The 18,483-nt window shown below is 41.3% G+C and overlaps 2 protein-coding genes across 2 annotated transcripts in view; both read right to left on the minus strand.

The window, feature by feature from the left end:
- LOC126388316 (glutaredoxin domain-containing cysteine-rich protein 2) overlaps positions 1 to 9,607 on the minus strand; it is a 36,933-nt gene extending 27,326 nt beyond the window's left edge. The window contains exon 1 of the mRNA XM_050041372.1: positions 9,498 to 9,607. The gene's annotated coding sequence lies outside the window, so the exon portion shown is untranslated. The remainder of the gene's footprint in view (positions 1 to 9,497) is intronic.
- A 2,992-nt stretch (positions 9,608 to 12,599) lies between these two features.
- Positions 12,600 to 14,511, minus strand: LOC126387820 (5-beta-cholestane-3-alpha,7-alpha-diol 12-alpha-hydroxylase-like). Its single transcript, XM_050040513.1, has one exon. It carries the CDS (start codon positions 14,478 to 14,480, stop codon positions 12,951 to 12,953), a length of 1,530 nt encoding a protein of 509 aa, XP_049896470.1. The 5' UTR covers positions 14,481 to 14,511; the 3' UTR covers positions 12,600 to 12,950.
- Positions 14,512 to 18,483: the final 3,972 nt, after the last annotated feature.

Below are 18,483 nucleotides of genomic sequence, written 5' to 3' on the forward strand. Positions count from 1 at the left end.
TCCTCCCATGACCCTCTACCACTGTGCCAAATTTCACATGGATTGACCAAGTCAGTGAGGAGAAAAACGTGGAACAGACACACACACACACACACCCACCCACAGACAGAGTTTTCGTCATTATATAGTAAGATTCACCCCAGGAGTTGATACTGTATCTAAGACTACAGTATTTGATATCAGTTGTACGAGCTGACAACATGTTAAAATGTGTTATCGCTTTGCCTACCATGGAGCAATAAAATGCAAGCATCATGCGAATAAACAGCATGCCCTGAACATGTCTCTGGCCAGTCAGATTACCTGTCTGAAAAGCCTACTCTCTGAATGAGAAAACAGCTCAGATTAGCTGCATAAAGGAAGGACTTCAATAGTGGATATGGGAAAAATAAGAGTGGGCTGATAACTTTTTGGCTGATAACTACGAGCTAACAAACAATATTGATCCGTACGGCAACTTGAGCTGATTAAGCGGTACACAAGACTTGACATGTTTGCAGAAGGGGAGGAAATAACCCTTAACCAAGGTCAAGTTCGGCGAGGTGAAACTAATCCTATTCAGTTGAATGTCAGTGTGTTCTTGTTCTGTGCTGTGCGAGATACCAGAGTTTTGCTGTTTGTTTCCAAAAATAACTCAAAGGAGCAAAGGAAACCGAGGCAGCCAAATGCTCTCCATCTAATGGTTTTTCTTGGCTCTTACAGGAGGCCCTTGTTTCAAGAGGGTCCTGCTGCATTGCAAAGAGAGAAAGGGCTATGGCAGATGTCACTTGAGAAGAAGGAGTTTACTCTGGAGTGAAATCAAGTAGAGCCAGTCCTTAATCAAATATGAAAACAATGGTGGCCCACAGAAAGATGAGGATTAGACTGAATGTCCAGTGACACTAAGTGCATTGATTGAAATACCAGGAGATACGAACTTTTGTATATATTTTGATATGATGGCATCCATAATATGTTTTTGTGTATGTATTATATAAATTAAAGAAACTTTGTTTTCTCATGATGGATGACTTTGTTGGTATGTCTTATCTGTTTCCTACCATTGATACCTCAGTCATGGCAGCTGGTGAGAAAACCCAAAGCCATGTGTTGAAGTGGGAGCCCTCATTCTTTGTGCTGTCAATAAGCTCAGGCAGAATTGGATTTAGCTTGTTTGATAAGCATGATAGGAGCTTCATATTGACATGTATTACATCTATTTGTAAATCCTTTAATAAATGTGTGTGTGAGTCATTCATATATTCTTGTAACTACCAGCTAGTTTTATACTTATGTGTGAAATCAGGCTGAAAAAAATTGAAACTTTAGTACTTATTTTCAGGTGCAGAGTTTTTCAAGTGTGTCTTAAAACACTCACAAACCCATACGTGCAGTAAAAGACTGTCTGTGCACCTCAATCATTACTCCGTCCACACTGACCATAGAGATCACTTCCTAATGTGATTTTAATGTAAGTGATGTCGGGCAAATTTAAAAGTCATTGTTCTGTGCAGAAATGCATTTCAAAGTTTAGCCAAAGCTAATGTGAAGCTTCAGCTGTCAGTTACAGTTAAATCAAATGGTATGTGTTGTGTTTTTATTACAGCTAATGCAGTGCATGCTCTCAACGGGCTGATTCCTCGGCCTCTCGTTCAAAGAACTTCACACTTGACATTGCACTGCCTTAGGTCCTGAACAATACACCTGCCATGACATATTTGCGTCCACTAGCAATTCCAGACTATAGATGTCATTTGTGTGCAAAAGCTCACATGAACATGTTATGGCTTCGTTTCGAAAGTTACATAAGAGATGCTAGAAATGTTTGAGTTTGCTACAATGTAACATCTCTGGTCTCTCTTTCCTCATCTGTTCTTGAATGTACTGTAGCAAGCAACAGAAAGCAAACTGCCATTCAGTGGTGTAACAGTTATTTGGGGTCCCCTCTCAATACTCTACACAGTGTACATAACACACTACCAATTAATATGTCCCATAGATCTCGAGAGCTTGCACCCATCACTGCACTCACTGCACTCCTGTGGATCCTCAGCAATACGCCAGCCAAGTGTGAATATGATCAGATGAACAGCTATTGATAAAAATCAAATACACAGACAGAGTCCTTCCATTTTAGTTACTTGTTCTTTTGTGGCTAGACTAGCAAGACAAAAGGCAGCTAGCTCATAGTTGGACTTCTCCGGGAAGAACTTCAGCTCTCCCGTGAAGCTATCGTGACCGACATCAGAGTGGAAATTACTGCCCTTTGCATGGAGCTGAGGCGAGAAATTAAAGGAGAGGAGGTAAACAAACCTCACCAAGACCATGCACAGGTTGTGGTGGAGCAAACCGAAGTGGCGCACAGCCTCACGGATGCACTAGAACGCATCCAGGAGCAAAGGAACTGAAGCGACTTAAGGACAAATGTTTTGACCTTGAAAGCAGGAGTCTGCGACAGACTTTGAGGTTTATTGGCGTCCCAGAGGGAGCAGAGGACTCTAACCCCACTAAATTCATGGTCATCACTCACTCTCAAAACCTAAAAAAGGAGCCTGGCCATGACCAATGATCGTCTGGTTGCATTACTATGCACAAAAAGAGAAAAGACAATAAACAGCTGGTGCATCTGGCTCCTGTTTAAGAGATACACGTGAGAGGAAGTGTTACACAATGAATGTCAGAAATTAATTAACCTAGATAATGGGCTCATCAGACCTTTTGCAGAACCTGCACTCTATTGCCACACATAGTCTACCTCAACAAGTCTGCAAAGTTCTGGAAATGTACTTTGTGATTATACAATTTTTGCAAATGAATTCCCTGGGGTGTCACGTTTGTTTTTCACCCTCTCTGTCTTTCCCAATCTCCCTTTCCCCCTTTCCCCATCCAGCATTATAATTGGTCTAATAATGGCGTAGATGACAGCCCGTGGCTGGGGCTCTGTGCTCAGTGTATTCAGTGTAGCGCGGCGCTTCAACCTGTCATGGATTTCCATTATTCATCGTAGGGAGAACTGATAGTGCTCTCTCTGCAGGCCCCTCTTCAAAGATGACTTTTTACTTTTGTTTGTTCACATCCACAAGACCATTAAGCACAATTCTACGTCATTCTTTTTATTTTAAGACAAGCATTAGAGGTGGATGAAAGACAGCGCGAGAGTGGGGAGCAAATCTCTCTTATTCAAAGAGATCCGCATTTTGTATTATTTGTTTTTGTGGACTTTTTTTAAAAACTCATTTCCCTGCATGACAAGAAAATATAGTCTGGATACTCGTCTTCCTCTCTGCTGTGTTTACATCCCATTAGTTATTATAGGATCCAAACAAATCCAGTGATGACCTTTAGAGGGATATCATTGTGCATTTATAATAACATGAGCATGCACAATAGGATTATGCCAGAGAAATGACAAAATAACAAGCATCACCTCATATTTATTATAGCAGAGGCTCCTGAATCTTATCGTTGCAGGGGTTTTTCGGTTTCAACCTCCTCGGGAAATCTGATTTCACCTTCGTAATCCTCAACCCAAAGTACAATACAAAAACACATGTACTGTACACACACAGTAATCGAAAAGGGCAGGATGCAACTACACGGATATCACATATGTTGTACATTATTATTATTATTATATTAATTGTTTTGTGATTCCTGTATATCAGTGATTAAAAACTGTATGCATGAGACACATTTCTCAATCCTTGACACACTGAAGAAGAAGCAACAGAGAGAGAGAAATACTGCTGGAGCTGGTAAGCCTCTGAACCACGATGCTTGACTGCTTAGAAGAGCGACAAAGCAGTGAGGCAAGCAGTTTGCTATTTTTTTATACTCCCTGTCTAACTAAGTCATTCAGTGTGTGTGTGTGTGTGTGTGTGTGTGTGTGTGTGTGTGTGTGTGTGTGTGTATTTCTTTTCCTTGTTCTTGTAGCTAATGTTTTTTTTTCCTTTCTGCAAAACAAAAAGCAGCTTACCATCTCTTGGTTGGCTCTGTTGTCTGCTCTCACATTCTGCCTACTTAGCCTGTCCATCTCCTCCTGAATCCTGTACATAAGCCCAAAACAAGAGATGTCACCAAACACGCACAAATACACGCGCACAAAAGAACATCTGAATAAAATTATTCGGGAAGACCTGCAACAATGGAACCAGCAGCTATAGCCCAGCAAGTTCTGGTGTGCCAAAAAGAAATATGTGCAAGGACAATTAAAAAGCTTCTGCCTGCCTGCTGAAACATGCTGGGTAATGTAAAAATGAAACAATGCAACAGCGTATCACAAATAATAGCTCACCACTACATTTTCACAACGCTGACATAAATGTTGTAAAAGTTTTATGGGCTTCAAAACAATAAAACATCAACTCTAAACATTGTGGAAGGCAGTAATGGGCAAGTTTGTATCAGCAGTGCAAAGATGCTGATGCTTTGCAGTCATTGCCCATTGATGGGAAATTGGAAAATACAAGAGGGTCTGCAATTTTGGCTGCTATTTTGCCATTACTTTGAAATATAGATGATGGTGCAACAACAGCAAAAAATCATCAAAGGATCTGGGTCTACCACTACCAAGACATCTATCACACAGTCTTGGTTTAACCCTGGTTTTATAACAAACACTGGTTTTTACCAACCATTAATGTCAACCCAGCCCATTCTCCTTGCCGGAATGTCAATACCATGGTACAACATTGTCACACCCCTTGGTGTGTGATATCGACACCAAAGGCACCCTTAAATGTCTTTATGAGATGCACCAGGCTTTTGAGTAACTATAATGTAAACCCTTCTGCCTCACAACTTAATGCTGAGGGCAACTGATGAAGTATAAAGACCAAAGATTTGTGCCAAGTCGAGTTGAAACATGCAGCTACTTGCCGTGCTGCAACCTTCCAAAAACCTTACGATTTACACCAATGCAACTAGATGAGATGGTGTATCATCTCTATGCAACAATTCTCTGTACTTCTGTTCTGATTTCCAACTTTTCAGACTTTTTTTGTGGCGGAATATAATTTGTAGCTTCTTAAAATATGAGGATAAGGATAGTGATAGTGAGATACTGGCTACAGCTGCATTTGTAGTGGTGAAACGGCGAAAAACAGAAACAAAACGAGCATCAGACGGACTGTATTCATAATAAATACGCCACAATAATGTAAGTTAGCAGCACCAGTTAATCAGTCAATGAGAACGTGTGTGTGAGTGAGGGGGCATAAGCACATACAGCGAGCAGCAGCAGCAACCCTCCGTCCGACGCCGGCATACGTAAAGATGGAAACAGAAGGCTCGTTGGAGATGGTGCACCTCCCGCAGCAAGTGAACACGCCTTTTGCTTTCATTTTGACTTGTCCAGTGACTATACTACAAGCCGACTGGCTGTAGAAACAGGTGACGAGCGTTACGTTCTGAACCAGCCCCTGGCAATTTGACCAGCTGAGTTCCAGGTGACACCATCAGCCGGCTTGAGTCGAGCTCAGACGGCCAGTTCACACCGCTGCAACTTTTCTCTGCAACGTTCTAAAATAGTTTCTTCTCATCGCGAATCTTTGGTCTGAACTAGGCTTAAAGAAGAGAGAGAAAGTTGGCATAGACTTTGAGGGAGGGGAGGTGGATGGGTTAAACAAAATTTAACTTTTATCCAGGAGACCGCAGTTCATGTCCTATGAGAAATAAAAAAATCAATGTTGTTTTTATATATTATTAGCCAATCACCATACGCTCGTCCCACACTGATGTCATAACTGATGTGATGTATTAATGGCACATTATGTCGAGTAACAAACATCCTTATTTTAGCTTAACCAAGTAGTTTTGTCGCCTAAACCTAACCACAACTGTTTGAGAACCTTGTGTTACAATCTGTTACAGCTATGCATCACATAGATACACTGCATCACCCTCAGGTGCCATGGGGTGTGACAAAGTGTCAATATTTGACAACCTGGTAATGAGAACGGGTTCGATAACTTTGATTTCACTTAATAATGAATTTACCTTTTCCTGGAGCCTGGGCTGCTCAGGATGTAAGCAGGAACTGAAACCTGCATATCTGAATACACGTCTTAAATACATACACACTGGCTACTGTTTATCATCTCTCTAGTCCACTGATAAATTTTGACAGAACAGTGCTGAAAACACTCATGTAACACCATGCCGGATGATGTTGTCTCTCAGCTCATTTCCTCTCCACACCTCCTCCCCCACCCCGACCTCCATTCCTGCTCTCCTCCCTTCAGTCACCAATCCTTCTCTCTTCTCCTTCCTCTAAACCAGATTTTCCTGTCACACGTCACATCCCTCAGGCCTCCTCTTTCTACTCTCTTCCTCACCCAGTCCTGTTCCACCTCTTTTCGTACTCTTAGTCACACGCAACTGTGCTGCCTTCTCCTGACTCCGACATCTGATTTATTTGATACTATGGGTCTTCCCTTACAAAGCTGGGGCTTCTTTGGGTGCAGGCTGAGTATTGCACCAAGCCATCTCCCACACAAGTAGCTTCAATTACACATGGTTGTCTGCATGATTACTGAGCACAGACAGAGTATGACACAGAGCAGTAGTGACAGAACACGTAGTGAGTGGGGAGTAGGGGAGAAACGAAGGTAGGGATGGTGAGAAAATGAGGCAGACAGAGATGGAGGATGGACTAAGAGAAAAATACTAGCCCTGAGGTCCTTAAAGTTTGAATCAGCTCTGTTTTCATAAAACAAATACTCATAATCTACAGGGTTTGACAGTTACCTTTTCCAGTTGATTAGATTTCTGTCCCTGAAACTACGTGGACATGCACTCTAATCAAGCTGAGGCAATATTCTGATTATTGCAGCCGTCAAATATCACCTTAACCACATTATTTTATTTGCATTACTGTCTTAATCAGAGCATATTGTTTCTGTCAATTACAGGCTACCAATTTTTAGCAACAGCAGAAGATTGGCAGGGCATGTGGACTGTGTTGAACAACATTTGCTTCATGTGTTAAAGGTAGAAGAAAGCAGCAGAAGTCATACTTGATTCTCAATATCATTTATAATGGTTGCTTTTTTCATTTGGCCCATTTGCTCCACAATAAATGGTACGCTGCAGTGTAGTAGTACCATGAGCAGTACCAAGGGAAGCACTTAATACACTCCTCTACGGTTTCTTACCTACTTTAGATAAAGTTTATCATCAAAGTACAAGAGAAGGTTGTCACTGAACAATTTCTGACTTACCTGGCAGAGAACCAGATGATGGCTCTGACTATGAATTAGACATTAGCATTCTGCTGAACACTGTTTCGAGCTGTGTGCTATTAGAAAACATTACATCATCATTAGATGAGGGTAACACACAGTATATGTTCCTTATTAAATGGCTTTGGACTCTGCAAGTGTGTGTACTAATTTCCCAGAGATGTTGTGATTTTCAGACAAAGCTATAACCTTCATTATATCACACTAAAAGTGTGGAAAGCATGTCTGTTAATAATATGAGATCTAATTCCAGAGGGTTCATACAGGTATTGTAACTTTGGCCTTGTATCACTATTTAGCAAAAGTCTGCCATTTGAAAGGCAGAAGCTCATTTTCATTTGTTTGTAACAAGCCAATATTGTCAAGTGCGTGTGAGCGTGAGGCAGCAGGGGAAGGATGCAAATGCAGAAAGGAATAGACCAGGGATTTCATGACAAAAAGGGACTGGGGTTGGTTGGCACACAGCTATTTTCTGGTTGTTTGAAGGTCAAGGGGAAAAAAGTAACATCAAAATCTTTGCTTTCTTGACTTGCACTCATCTACTATTCTAAAACATCTGAAAGTCACTTTAGGGTGACGGCAACATTTCAGTGTAAGAGTATCGAAATTAAAAAAAACATAAACATACTATAAAAGTGTGTTAGATAGAGACATTGAAAATGTCTAACTTCTAGTTACTAGACTAGAATCAGCCACATATTGAGATAAGACCTGAATGTCTCAGAGGAGCCGGCAAACAATAAATTCTCCACAAAGTTGGGTCAAATGTGATTTGTAACTGCATTAAAACCATTTTAAAAAATGTAAAAACAATGTTCATATTGTTGGATAATTATTACTAGTCCATACCCATTGGTCACCTTCTACCTATGCCAATCCTCAATGCCTATGTGCAGTTTCACATAGATTGACCACGTCAGTGAGTAGAAAAACATGGGACAGACAGAATGACTGAATGACAGAATGACACACTGACGGTATCCGTGATTATGTACAGCATACCATACCATGACTTAGTCATACCAAAAATTTGAAAAAAAAGACAACATTGGTCCACAGGGGGAGCCACAGCGATCGGTCGCATTTTAGCCATTTTGAAGCATTTTTCTGTTGTTATAGCGCCACCCAGTTGCCAATTAGAGTTAAATTTCTCCAGTCACCTTGAGGCGTCCTGTTCTACATATCTACCAAGTTTAGTAAAAATCCATATGGCGGTTAGGCCTAGATAAGAAATGAGCTCTCTAGCGCCCCCATTTTGTTTGATGGGGTCAATAATGGAGGGGTCCCCTCAGATTATGTGTGGTCATATGCCTACAAAGTTGCGTGGTGATGGGTGAAACCCTTGAGATGTTATACACCTTTATGTGATGAGCCACGCCCTCCGCAATATTCATTGCCTTATAGAAGCTCAGTTTTAGTAAGTTTTCCAACTTTTGCCAAGAGGGAACTTTAGATATTGGTCCCTAGATTATGTTCACCCAGTTTCATGCAGATCGCTCAAACTTCCTAGGAAGAGATCCATTTGAAGTGTTTTTCAAAAAATTCAAAATGGCGGAAAATCTATATAAGCGGAAGTTATGGGTTCTTGAGGCAAATGTGTTCCTCATGAGGAGAGGCATCTCTGTGCAAAGTTTCATGTCTCTACGACATACGGGGCATGAGATATGCCCATTCAAAGTTTGACATTTCAATCGGTTGCTATAGCGCCCCCCTTTGGCCAATTGATGTAATATTGCTTCATTCGCATCCTCCCATGACCCTCTACCACTGTGCCAAATTTCACATGGATTGACCAAGTCAGTGAGGAGAAAAACGTGGAACGGACACACACACAGACAGACAGACAGAGTTTTCGTCATTATATAGTAAGATTGCTTAAAAATGTTGTTTGGTTTTAAAAATGGGAAGATATTCTACTACATGTTCATGTTCCCTAGTTCTTGTTTTAATTAAACGTGTTTAAATAGTTTCAATGGGTTGCTTCTTCTTCTTTCTTTTTTTTTAACATTGTGCCAGCCAACCTCATGATGGGGCTAGTTGGCACAAACACACAACATGACTTTAATCATGAGTAACCTAATTTTAGAAAACATTTGTGCACATCAAAACATATACATATATAGCTAAGACCTTTACATTTAATTTGCTGCTGATTAGATTATTCTAACATAAATTATGCCAGAGAAATATGGCAGACAGTGAAAAATGTGCCAGCCAACCCTGGTCTCTCCTACATGAGCTTTTGGACAGGGGTAGAGAAGTCCAAACAGAACTTACAGAGTCCATGGATAAACAGGAACAGGGGCCAGAAAAACATGCAGGCCAATAGAGATTCCGATTAGGTTCAGGTACACACTGGTTACAGGGTTGCAGGCTTCAGGTTTACAGGTACATGTAGCTTGAAAGCAAGGCATGAGGCAAAAGGGTCTGGTATATGTACTGCAGGGCTGATGAGGGAAAGTGGAAACAGGTGAGAGAGTTCAGGTGAATGCAGGGCAGGAGGAAGTGGCTGGGTGTGAGAGTCAGGTGACTGGGAGAGGTGGAAAAGTGCGAGGGCATCTGGTGGATGGAAGGAGAATAGCAATGATGGCAAGGAAAGGCATGGGAGAAGACAGAGGTGACTTGAGGGACAGAGCAATGAGCAAATACAGAGTATGGATGGATTACCGAACAGGCCTGTGTCATCTGTCATGGCCCGCCCTTTGGCCTTCACTTGCAAAATGTCACTCAAATTGACATGTACCGACCAGGAGGGGACTCAAAATGAACACAAAGAGACACATAAGGGCCACAGAGAGATGCACAGGGACTGCAAAGAGACACAAAACGGGGGGGGAAAAAAAAAACACAAAGAGGCAGAAAATGACCAAAAAAGACATAAATTACCTCAAAGAGACACAAAAGGGCTACAAAGAGAGGCAAAATTACTACACAAAATCACCATGGACACAAAACCACAAAGAGATGCATAATGACATGCAAAACAACCAAAAAAAGAGAAAAATCTGTGTGTCTTGTCCCTGTGTAGGAGAGATGGTGTGACCTTTTGCATATCTGTGCCTAGTGGCCCATAGTCACATAATCCATCCATGACACTAAGGCAAAGGCTGCTAGGCCTGTCTTATAGAGATGGAGCCACAGGCAGGTGAGGTAGTAAGATACTGTAGATATGCATACACCATTTAAAGTTTGGGCAAACTTCCAACACAAGAAAAGCAAACTTTTCTATCATGTGACTGTCTTACCAGCATGCTGCTGACACCATACAATAATACAATCTATTAGACACAAGTTTCACATACACAGTTCATACTTAACTTCAAGACAACAAGTTTGGCACCCAAATGGGGACTCAAGTTGGTTATAGCAAAGCGATGGCATGTCTAATCATTAACAACCTGTCACAGCCATGAGCCAGATCCTGTGTACTTTGGCCTTAAACATAAACAGCCTCTTTAGAGATAAGTGTTCAGCAATATAGGTTTGATTTCTACTCTGACTGAACATTTGTAATTCAAATAATTCACTTAATTTGTGCTCGCTGGGCAGACACATGACAATATCAGTATATTTCTCTGATCAACAACCACATGAATGATTCACAGCTCAGAGCACAAACTTATTGTGTTTATTTGAATTCTGACCATTAATGTAAGTGCAAGTGGAAAAAAATATCTAAACATTTATAATCTGAATTAACATCTCTCTGATACACAAAAAAATTGGACAGCTCTGTTTAAGCATACCATTGGGAGAAGAAGCATGTGGAGGGTTTGCTGATCCTGAGGTGCACTGCAATCTTAGTGCCAAGGACAGACACATATTGTGCGATCTGCCCAGAGCAGGTCGACAGCTCCGCACACCTGTGTCCTGTCATATTTCTATCACTTTAAGCTGCTAAAGTGACACATAAACCTTTCTAAAGTCACACAAACCTCTGCCTGGTTTCAACTTTCTTCAACCAACCAATGACTTGAGGCATGTCCAGAGAGCGGCTTGCACTACTCTGTGCCTCACTTGAGCCAGCCTGATTATTCTGATTATGGCACAAATGCCAGCGAGACAGAATAAAGATTAATGAGTGATTCTCAGCATCTGTCATCCACCACAGCTAGCAGTCTATACTGACAGCCTTTCATTTGACTTGATGACTCTCTTTAAAGCCATCTGAAGGCTGCAGGTATCTGTTCTATCTACAGTCTGTAATTTGAGTGATGATGTCACTGTCAAGCCACCATTACTCACAGCAGATCTGTTTGTTGGACAACCAGCACAAGACTGTTGTAAAGAACCTCTGTGCATATTTAAATGACTGACTAGCATGATGCGAGAAAGATTGTAGAGTCTATCCCAGCTGTCATTGGTTGAGAGGCGGATGTTGAACTGACCATTCCCCAGCCTGGGAGGAGAGCGGCTGCAGGGACAGTCCCCTCATGCTGCATCTAAACTCTGTAAAGGCAGCAACACACAGTTTGAGTTGGATAAGCAAGGATGTTAGCTAAGCAGTCCTTCAGTGTGGCCATATGCAGCTCAGATCACTTCTGAATCTGGTCTGAGCAATCAGATCTCAAGATACATTGAGAACGCATTCAGTGCATTCATACCTGTACTTAGTGATGTGATCACCTTGGATGCATGTTAACAGGGCTGCCAACTTTTCAAAAAACCTTGGAGTGAGATTCAGCGGGGCCGACCACAATTTTGTCCTTTAGGCCTACACATTAATATATTAGAGAGAGAGTGGGGGAATGACTTGCAATAAATGGTTGCAAGCTGGAGTCGAACCCATGACTGCTGCAGTGAGGCATCACCTATGTATATGGGGTGCCGGCACTATCCACTACGACGCCCCTAAATATAGAGATTAAAAGCTAAGGACTAACTTCTTCACTACACACATGCCAACATACCTGGAGGTGAGAAATGCAAGACTTGAAATATTTCTTCTTCCTCTTCGTACTAGCAGGAGGGCATCATTCGTCATTGTAGGTGCTAGTAGCCTAGTTATTTAAGGTGGCGCCACCTACCGTACAGGAGTGGAACGACTACCAGCACTTTCTTTTTTTCCCCGAGTGTAAACAGGGCCTCTTTTACATAACATATGCTTTAGGAATGATTTGATTTGGAAGTGCTTTAAAAATGTACATGCATTTCAGCTGAATATGTGAAGTGCAAATATTCTATTTCCTCACCTCGAGAAAAAAATGGCGGAGCATCATTCTGGTGTGCTGTGGAAGCACTGCAACCCTGAATACACCCATAACACAGAAGCTGCGGGTTTACAAGGGGTAACCCCAGACTGTTATTATTCAGGGAGATGATTGCATGGTTTGAAAAGCTGATACGCAATGCAGAAAAAAAAATCAGAAATTCTCAACAGGAGGTCTTCAACTTTATGAACAGGCAGTATAAGATGGTAAATAATTCAGCTATACAGGTTAATCAGTAACTTTAGCACTAGAGCTGTTACAGTGAGGTTATTTCATGTCAAGGGTGATTGAAGTCGTCTGATCTGAGTGTTAATATATATGGTAATGTTATATTTATTTGCACTCATCTTGAAAGTTTTAACATTGCAAAACAAAACCCGAACCCCAAAAAAGAAAACTACACAACACAGAGTTATTGATAATGCTTGATAATGAAGAATCTCCATTATGGAATCTCATTTTCCAAGATCTTAATTGTCAAACTAAAGTTTACTTAGACAGTCAAAATCAGAACATGTTTTCAGAATCTGAGTCTGTACTGAAACTGGATGTCTTTTACTGGATGAAGCGCTCCAAAGCCCGCTCGATGGAAGTCAGTATCAGGTATTTTTTCACGAGGATTCTTCAGCTCAAACTCAAAGTAGACCAACATGAGGAAAATAAACTGTTTCAGCTCATTGATGGCAAAGAACCTCCCAGGACACATGGAGACCCCAGCACCAAAGGGCATGTTATAATACGACACCTTCTTCCCTGCTTTGTAGAAATCAGTTTTCTTGCTCCCATCTGGATTCAGAAAGCGGTCATATTTGAATGAATGTGGGTCAGGATGGATCTCTGGGTCAGTCTGGACAATAATCCAAGGAATGACTGCACATCTGTCACCCTTGCGAATATGGTATTTGCAACCATCAGCCATGTTGTAAGTCATATCAAGGCCCACTACTCTGGAGAGGAGAGGCATAGATGTGAGTCGCAAGGTCTCTTCTACAGCGCTATCCAGGATTGGTGTTTTCATCAGCATATCACAAGTCACATTGATCAAAGGGCCACCACATAGCACTTCCTGGCCAGACTCCTTCAGAACCTTCTCTGCCTCCCCCCTCACAGCCGTCATGGCTTCAGGGTGTTTCATGAGGAAGAGGAGCAGCCAGAATGCAGAAGGCCCTGTGTTGCCTTGGGAAACAAAAAGAAGCACAAGCATGTACCTGTCTATCATTGACTCCTTTATACCCAACTCCTGTCTGGCCAGCTGCATGTCCCACAGCCAGCGACTGATGTTGTCCTTGTTCCTTATCTTCTGCATTGACAGAGCGTTCCAGAAGAATGCCTTTACCTTCTCTGCCTCCTTCCTCTCCGTCAGGGGCAAGACTCCAAAAGCCAGATCAGGGAGGAAGTCAACAAATTTACAGAACTCAATAAATAAGGCTTCTGATTCAGTTTTGTCTTTCTCTTTGGCTTTGTCTACACTTCCTTCAGACTCGTGTGACACATTGCCAAAAAGAGATAAGTAACCAGCCCTAAAAATAATATTGTAGCTGTATTTAAACAGACTGTCTTCTATCCAGGTCTTCCGAACTGCAGATGAGTCAGTGTTCTGCAACATAATGTTCTGCAAATTACACATCATGGACTGTGTCAACACCTCCAGCCCAGGCCCCCTCAGGTGCTTGTAGCTTGTCACCATGAGAGTTTGGTGCTCATTCCCGAAAGATTTGTAACCAAAGATTCGGTGCAAAAGCTGCCTGGCAAACTTGTTGAAGTTCAGTTTTTCTCGATCTTCCTTAACAAAGGCCACCAGTGAGAGAGAATCCATAATAAATGTAATGTAATTGCCTCCCAGCTGTACCGTGAATACATCTCCATGCTTTTTCTTCATCTTCTTTAGGAACTTAACTGTGTCCTTGCGAAACTCTAAGGCATGACCCAGCCATGGGATGAGCCCCTTGTCCAAAGGAGGTTCTCCTGGTCGCTGCTGTCGAAACACCCCCAGCAGGTACAGGCCTCCAATTGAGAAGGCAAGAAACCCAAGAAGGATTGGTAGCAGCATAGTAATGATTAATTCCTCTAATCAGCTACAGAGGGATCTGTGATTAAGGTCCACGTCCTTCATTATATATACACTCTTTTTCTCCGACCTTTGCTCATGTTTTTGCTCATGTGCGTTTAACCAGCAAACATTAAACATTAACATGAATAACCCAGCACTGTTGGTTCCAAAGGTACTATATCGAAAGTGTTTGGTGGAAATGGGGCTCAACAAAACAGATACTTGGGAACCATCCTGGATGATATACTAACTTTTGATGCCAACACCATTTTTATAATAAAAAATTAAACCAAAGACTGTTTTTCTTAAGGAGGTTCAGAAGATAATGTTGACAAGTCTCTTTCTAATGTGTGCTCTACTTCTTTTATTGGGTTATTTTTAACATGCACTATGATCTGCTGGTTTGGTAATCTCAGTGTGAAAAACAAAATCCAGTTTGTGAAAAATGTTAATGTGTGCCGTGAAGTGACTGGTGTAAATTTATCTTTGCCAGTTGTACCAAGTCAGAGCCACACAGAAGGCTCAGGTAATCTTATTGGACGTCCAGCACCCTCTACAGAGTGACTTTTATTTCATCAGCTGTTGACTTTTTAAGCAAAATGGGATTAGGCGTGTGTCTCTCTCTTTTCCGTTGTTTCGTAACAAAATACTACAACAACAGTGGCATAAACCTGTGTATGTCTATGTGTTTATGTAGGTCTATATTGTATCTATTGTATGGATTACATTTTATTTATTGTTGTACTTAATATTCACCTCTATTGCCGGCTGTTTGTGAGAGAGATTGTCCCTAGAGGACATAAAAGCTTTAAAGCTTTTCTCTAAAAATAGACTTGCAGGAAGAGTAAAAAAAACAACAAAACTAAAGGTCTATAGAAGCTCTGTGAGACTGTTTGTAGGCAGTGTGATGAGTTAATATAAATACAGGCCAGTTAAAATCAATTAAACTATTTGTGTAGCACCTTTGGTACAGGTTAGTGCAACTTAAAGTGCTTTACAGATTATTCACAAGCTGATACTAAGGGCTCACATACAAGCAGTAAAACGAAGACTAGTGCACACAAGAAATTAAGTAAATTACACTTTCCTCATACAAACGGCATTCCAGTGGACTTTAATGGTTTATGCCCTCAGTGCACTACTGAAAACAGTGCCCCATTTTCTATTAAATGAATAAAGGAATCAGTTTTGAATTCTGAAACTGAACTGAGAGATTCCCAAAGATTCCAACCTCTAGCACAAAGCAGCCACCTCCCCAAATATATTTCCTGACTTTGTCTCAAGCACCTTGAAAAAACAGGCCAAGTGTGTTCACATTCTGATCGAATCTGGATGCTCATTTCATCCAAACTATTCCCAAGATATGGTCCTGTACATCAGAGAGAGGGGGAGACCAAAGGTGATGGATTATGCCATTATCCACAAACAGGTTTCTGCACCAAAATTTGTCATATACCTGACCTTGGCTGTTGAAATGAATAGTACCCTCAACTTGCCATGTCACCAAAACTTTTTTTACCCCCCTATATCTTCTGCTCTATTTCCCTACTGTCCTGTCCAAACAGAAAATCCCTCACAGGAATCCTGCATAGTTAGACCTGAGTTTTAGCTGAATAAATCACTATGTACTTAGCACTGGATGCGGTACAGAATATTACAATGACACCCAATGGGATCAGGATAATGGAATTGTTACTGAATAAAAGAAAATTGGCATGCAGAAAACCACTCTTCCTGTTTTGAATCGATTCCTGAGGGACAAAATTTGTTTACACTCATATCTTTCCTGGTTGGAAAAGAAAAAAAAAGAATAAACAAGCAGCTGTCATTTTAAGGAAAAAAAATATACACCATACAGTAGAAGTGCATTATGTTAATGCTTTATATTCATCACACACTCCAGAGACGAAAGACTGAGACACTGCCCTTTTACATAGCAGCCTAATTTTAGCCAGGGCAGCTATAACTACTTAGATTCCCGTTCTGAAGGGCTAATCAGGGTTAAACTGTTGCAGGGATGTGATCATGTTCAGGCAGAAAGAGAGCAGATAAGGATGCTCAAGGACAGTTGTTTTGAAAGGCACTATTTGAAGTTATTGATTCCCTCCCTTCCCTTGTGTTAGCACTCATTTGAATGACCTTGCTGTGCTGTTCATATCAACAACCAAGGAGCGTACCACAGTGTACCCATCATCAGCTTACAGATGATCCCATGTATTTTAATTACTATGCGTTCGACGTTAAACAGGAGCAAGGAAACATTTTTTTCTATCCCTTAATCTGTTTTTTTTTTTAAATTTTCCTGTCTGCCTTCCCTTTATCATCCCTTCCTCCTGACTTTATCTAATTCCTTGACCTTTCCTCACCTCCATTTCTTATTCTTCACGCACTGTCTGTGGATATCTCTTTCAGCTTGCAATCACTATGCCATAGTGGGGAGAGAAGGTGGTGTCTTCGTAATAAATTACAGCGTAGGGCATTTCATGGGAGCATTAGTCTAAAATGCCTTGCAGTACCAGGGCAAAATCCATATTTCTGGCATGGTTGTCTCCAGTGGAAAATGGACCGCAAAGCCTTCCGTGCCACATTCTCTCCATTCAGCTACATTTGTCATGCACAGTGCAGCAGGTAATGTGGTCTTTCAAGGCTAGACATATCAGCGTGTGTATTTATATGTACATCTGGAGTCAACCAGGGTAGGATTTAGCTCAAATGGGGGTGAGAACAATGAAAGTCAAATTTGAAATTATTCATCAATGCAACACCTGAAAGTGGTGTTCAAAACAAGAATGGAGCAAATTTATCCACAGCTATAGATCACATTAAAGCAATATTAAGTGCCCATATGTCAATTTGAAACTGAAATCCCTAATGCACACATAATTTGAGGCTTTGACTTTTTGAGTCATACAATTCCAGTGGTTATCTTCTTACGCTACTGTCTTTTCTCATACAAATGTCGTCGTTAAATATGTGTCGCTGTCTCTCTATGTAACGCCTCAGTGAATCCAGGTTAAACGGGTAAACATAATAGATAAAACGTAAAAACAGACATGGATCAGGAAACCAGCCACAGGCAGAAGATCATGCAGGCAGGTAACAGGCAGATGAAGTGGTAAAACACTTAATGGACGACACAAGACAAGAACAGGTGGAGAAGGGCTAGTATATATAATGCAAGGGTAATGGGAGATGTGGGAACAGATGAGCAGGTGGATGGGGCAGTCAGGTGATGCGGAACGGTAAAACAGGGAAACAGGGGCTATTGCAGGTCAGGAGGGAGTGACAGGGTCTGACGGGAGAGTTGATATGCAGTTAAATTAACAGGCTGAGAGGGGAAAATGGCAAGAGGCTAATAGCGACACTTCACAACTCAGCAAAGAAATACAGTCTGTGGAAAGACAAAGAGGATATTTTGTAAGAATGCACTATAATTTTAGGAGATACTTGATTTGACTGCTAAAGCTCATGCTCCTTGATCCTTACCTTCAGACTGCAGGCAAATCAGACTTGCTACTCAAATCAGATCTTAAAGTCATACTGTCTGCACTGTTATTTCCAAGCGATCAGAGTATCTTTGTGTATCCAGACAGCACCAACCTATCTGCATGGGTTGCTGTGGTATATAGCCGATATGGCGTCAGTAACTAGGCTTAGGCTGTGTGTATGTTTTTCTACGAAAAGTTATGCACCAAAATTTGTACATATCCCTTGTAATCATGAGCCAGTAATTCATGCACAACCCACGTATTTTGGAAGGCTGGGCTTGCATGACCAATGCCCTGATGGGGTAAAGGAGCAGTCCCTGTGTGGAGGTAGGTTGGGGTGGTGGATGGGTCACAAAAAACAGGACTTTCACCCAGGACACTGGTGTTTACAATGGGTGAACTTTTAATCATTTTACAAAACATCCTCACCATGTTTCTTTTCTTAAACCTAACCCTTTTAACTTTATGTTAAGAGTGTAACATCATTCGTTGGGCTCTAATTTGTAAGATGTCAT

Source organism: Epinephelus moara, chromosome 3 (assembly GCF_006386435.1).
Source record: "Epinephelus moara isolate mb chromosome 3, YSFRI_EMoa_1.0, whole genome shotgun sequence".
Classification (NCBI taxonomy): Eukaryota; Metazoa; Chordata; class Actinopteri; order Perciformes; family Serranidae; genus Epinephelus; species Epinephelus moara.